The sequence below is a fragment of the Cucurbita pepo genome, chromosome 13 (assembly GCF_057944985.1).
Source record: "Cucurbita pepo subsp. pepo isolate OVF chromosome 13, ASM5794498v1, whole genome shotgun sequence".
Lineage (NCBI taxonomy): Eukaryota > Viridiplantae > Streptophyta > Magnoliopsida > Cucurbitales > Cucurbitaceae > Cucurbita > Cucurbita pepo.
Genome location: NC_141810.1, coordinates 14,321,954 through 14,326,278, shown reverse-complemented (window position 1 = coordinate 14,326,278; position 4,325 = coordinate 14,321,954). Strand labels below are relative to the sequence as shown.

At 38.8% G+C, this 4,325-nt stretch overlaps 1 protein-coding gene across 1 annotated transcript; it reads left to right on the top strand.

Moving 5' to 3' along the window:
- Positions 1 to 1,374: 1,374 nt before the first annotated feature.
- Positions 1,375 to 4,030, top strand: LOC111809280 (elongation factor 1-alpha). Its single transcript, XM_023695722.2, has 3 exons — positions 1,375 to 1,513; positions 2,257 to 2,745; positions 2,828 to 4,030. Exons 2-3 carry the CDS (start codon positions 2,284 to 2,286, stop codon positions 3,713 to 3,715), a joined length of 1,350 nt encoding a protein of 449 aa, XP_023551490.1. The 5' UTR covers positions 1,375 to 1,513; positions 2,257 to 2,283; the 3' UTR covers positions 3,716 to 4,030.
- The last annotated feature ends 295 nt before the right edge of the window (positions 4,031 to 4,325 follow it).

Below are 4,325 nucleotides of genomic sequence, written 5' to 3'. Positions count from 1 at the left end.
CTAGAATTTACATAAACTCACCATATATTTAATGATTTAAATAACTTAAACAATGGAGTAGAAGTGAAATTAAATATTCGATAACGTATTTATTAGTTTAAAAGTATATTATATGTGTAGACGCAAACCAATTTTCAAATTAGATTTGGACTAAAAAAAAGAATATTAGTCAAATTTCAAAGATTTCAAAGTATTTCTTCCATAGGAAATGGTCTTTTGGGTTAAGGTTGAATTTTTATGGGGAAGGAAAGAAATTCAAATCCTTCTTTGAATCTTGAATTTTATTTTTGAACGATGATTTCTTTTAATGAAAATCGACACTTAATAGCTCTGATACTCTCTTACGACACGATCACGTTATTTGTTTATTTTAAAATCCTTATATTCAAAATTTTCATGATTATGCTACGGAAAAATGATAGAGCGTAACTATTGATTATTTACTTGAGATTTGCCGTTCAAACGAGAAAGAAATATGTATAAAAAAATAAAATTGTTGTGCTTATCAAATTTTAAGGTCGATTTGGAATGAATTTTTAAGTACTTAACATTTTTTTGTATTTCATCAGCTTTCTCACTTTATGTGAGATCCCACATTGGTTGAAGAGAGGAACGAAACAATCCTTATAAGAGTGTTGAAACCTCTTCATGGTAGATGCGTTGTAAAATTGTGAGGTTGATGACGATACGTAACGGACAAAAGTGAACAATATCTGCTAGCAGTGACTTATGCTGTTACAAATGGTATCAGAGCCAGACACGAGGCAGTGTGTCAATGAAGATGTTGCGCTCCTTCAAGAGGTGTGGATTGTGAGATCATGAGGCTAAAGACAATATAAGACGGGCCAAACACAGACAATATGTTAGTGGCGGACTTGGGTGGTTATACTTTACTTCCTTACATACAATCTCGGAGATATTAACTTAATAAGTTTATGAGTAAAAGTGAACAATATCTGCTAGCGGTGGACTTATGCTGTTACAAATGGTATCAAAGCCAAACGCGATGCGGTGTATAGTGAAGATGTTGCGCCCCTTGAGGAGATATGGATTGTGAGATCATGAGGCTGGAGACAATATATGACGAGCCAAACACAGACAATATATGTTACCAGTGGACTTGAGGTGGTTACACTTCACTTCCTTACATACCATCCCGGAGATTAACTTAATAAGTTTACGAGCAAAAATAATAATTTTTTTTTCTCTTTTATTATTAATAATTATTATTTTGTAATTTGATTTTTTTTAATAAAATTTAATATAATTGAGCACAAGTCAACGAGGCTGCTGTGACCATTTTCTTGCATAGCAAGTTTGTGGACGAAGGACAAGAGAGAAATGGGCCCACAATTGGAAACTTACGATATTTAAAGGGGTAATTTCGTCAACTGAGAATTGAGAGACAGTGTATTTAAAGCTCCTCAAGGTTCGAACCCTACTTGCGCCAACAATCTAGCATTACCCATTCACTCTGTTCTCTCTCGCAGTCGCTGCGAGGTTTTAACAGCAGGTCCTTCTTCTTACTCATTTTCGATTCTTCTTTTCTGTATATTCTTCCACTTCTTTAGATATATTCACCTTGTTATTATAATCTGTACGTGTGGATTATGATCCATTTCAATTGAATTAATCTTTGCTTCGATTTCTGAAATCGCATGTGGTTCGAGATTCGAGTTGACTCTTTTTATTTTAATTTTGTCGTTTTTAGTGCTTATTTTGTGTAATTTCTTCCTCTTGATTCATTGGAATGATGTGAATTCGTAGTAGATGTTATTAATTTACGATCGAAAATTAGATGTTCTTATACAATATTTGGATACTTTTCTCGTTCTGAAATCGCTATGACCTGATGTTGTTTACGTTGCTTATGCCCTTGCGTCGTTCCCTCTGGATCCTGAGTACGTAACGTATTTGTTTTTGTAATTGATCTTATGACGGGTGTCCTTGATTTAGAAACACTGGTGTCGATATGTCTTTGAAATCTCTTTTTGATGTTAACGTATGTTCTTAATAATTTAAACTTACGTCTTGCGTAGCTACTAAATGGGATAAGTAATTTCCTCTTCTCCCGCGCTCTCGTTTAAGGATTTAGTCGATGAAGTATGTTTATATTGTTAAAAATATAGGTTTTTGGATCATCCGAGCCATCTATTCAGATGTATGTATTATCTATAGGTTTTTTCATTATAGAGTGTTATTTGGTTGATTTATATTCGTATCATTATTTCATATCCTGTTTTTATTTTGCAACAGGTTCTTATTTTTTGCTGAGATTCAAGTATGGGTAAGGAGAAGGTTCACATCAACATTGTGGTCATTGGCCACGTCGATTCTGGCAAGTCGACCACCACTGGTCATTTGATCTACAAGCTTGGAGGCATTGACAAGCGTGTTATTGAGAGGTTTGAGAAGGAAGCTGCTGAGATGAACAAGAGATCCTTCAAGTATGCCTGGGTGTTGGACAAGCTCAAGGCTGAACGTGAGCGTGGTATCACAATTGACATTGCCCTGTGGAAGTTCGAGACCACCAAATACTACTGCACTGTTATTGATGCTCCAGGCCATCGTGACTTCATCAAGAACATGATTACTGGAACATCCCAGGCCGACTGTGCTGTTCTTATCATCGACTCTACTACCGGAGGTTTTGAAGCTGGTATTTCGAAGGATGGGCAGACCCGTGAACACGCCCTTCTTGCCTTCACTCTTGGTGTAAGACAAATGATTTGCTGCTGCAACAAGGTAATGTTGTTCATTATAATTTTGTATTCTTCCCGTTCATTTATTATGGGTAACTTTGCTGAATAAGTGTGTTTTGTGACAGATGGATGCCACCACTCCCAAGTACTCCAAATCTAGATACGACGAAATTGTGAAGGAAGTTTCTTCCTACCTCAAGAAGGTTGGCTACAACCCAGACAAAATTCCCTTCGTCCCAATCTCTGGATTTGAGGGTGACAACATGATTGAAAGATCCACCAACCTCGACTGGTACAAGGGCCCAACCCTTCTTGAGGCCCTCGACTTGATCCAAGAGCCCAAGAGACCATCTGACAAGCCCCTTCGCCTTCCACTTCAGGATGTCTACAAGATCGGAGGTATTGGAACTGTGCCAGTGGGTCGTGTTGAGACAGGTATTCTGAAACCTGGTATGGTCGTGACCTTCGCCCCCTCTGGACTGACTACCGAGGTAAAGTCTGTTGAGATGCACCATGAAGCTCTCCAAGAAGCCCTCCCTGGTGACAACGTGGGGTTCAACGTGAAGAACGTTGCCGTGAAGGATCTCAAGCGTGGATTCGTTGCCTCAAATTCCAAGGATGATCCCGCCAAGGAAGCTGCCAATTTCACTGCCCAAGTCATCATCATGAACCATCCAGGGCAGATTGGAAATGGTTATGCCCCAGTTCTTGATTGCCATACCTCTCATATTGCCGTTAAATTCTCTGAGATTTTGACCAAGATTGACAGGCGATCCGGTAAAGAACTCGAGAAAGAACCCAAGTTCTTGAAAAACGGCGATGCTGGATTTGTTAAGATGATCCCCACCAAGCCCATGGTGGTGGAAACATTCGCCACATATCCACCACTTGGACGATTTGCCGTGAGGGACATGCGTCAAACAGTGGCCGTCGGTGTTATCAAGAGCGTGGAAAAGAAGGATCCAAGCGGTGCGAAGGTCACCAAGTCAGCTGTGAAGAAATCTGGTAAGTGAATGGTGCGGTTAGCTGCTGTAGGCGCCACAGAAGGCAACCATTATCATCTTGTTAATAGTTGCAATCAATTATGTGTTCTGTTTTGTGTCGGTTTCTGTTGCTTTCTCTTTAAATCTTCTCTCCCGTCCTCGTTGAGTGGCCTCTCACAGAATTGGGTGCTTGACCGTCGGTGGGAAAGTCCATATAGTTTGTCTCTATTTTGAATTTCTGGTTTAAATTATACACACATTATTAATTCTTATTTAATTATCTACGTTTTAGTAGATGAATTTTCTGTACCTTGAATTAATTTTAATTTTACTGAATTTTCTGTACTTTGAATTAATTTTAATTTTCCTGAATTTTCTGTACTTTAAATTAATTTTAATTTTACTTATTTTCATTATCCTTTCCTTTTGGTTTTTAAATTCTTGTCATAGGATTGAAATTGGAACCTAGTATTCTTTCATTATAAAGCATGACGTGGGACTTTCATCATCCAACACCTCGACCCATGAGCACGCCTCCCCAACTAAAGCCCCTCCCCTCAACTAAAGCCCCTCCCCAACTAAAGCACCCCTCCCCCCTCCCCAACTAAAGCACCCCTCCCCTCAACTAAAGCACCCCTCC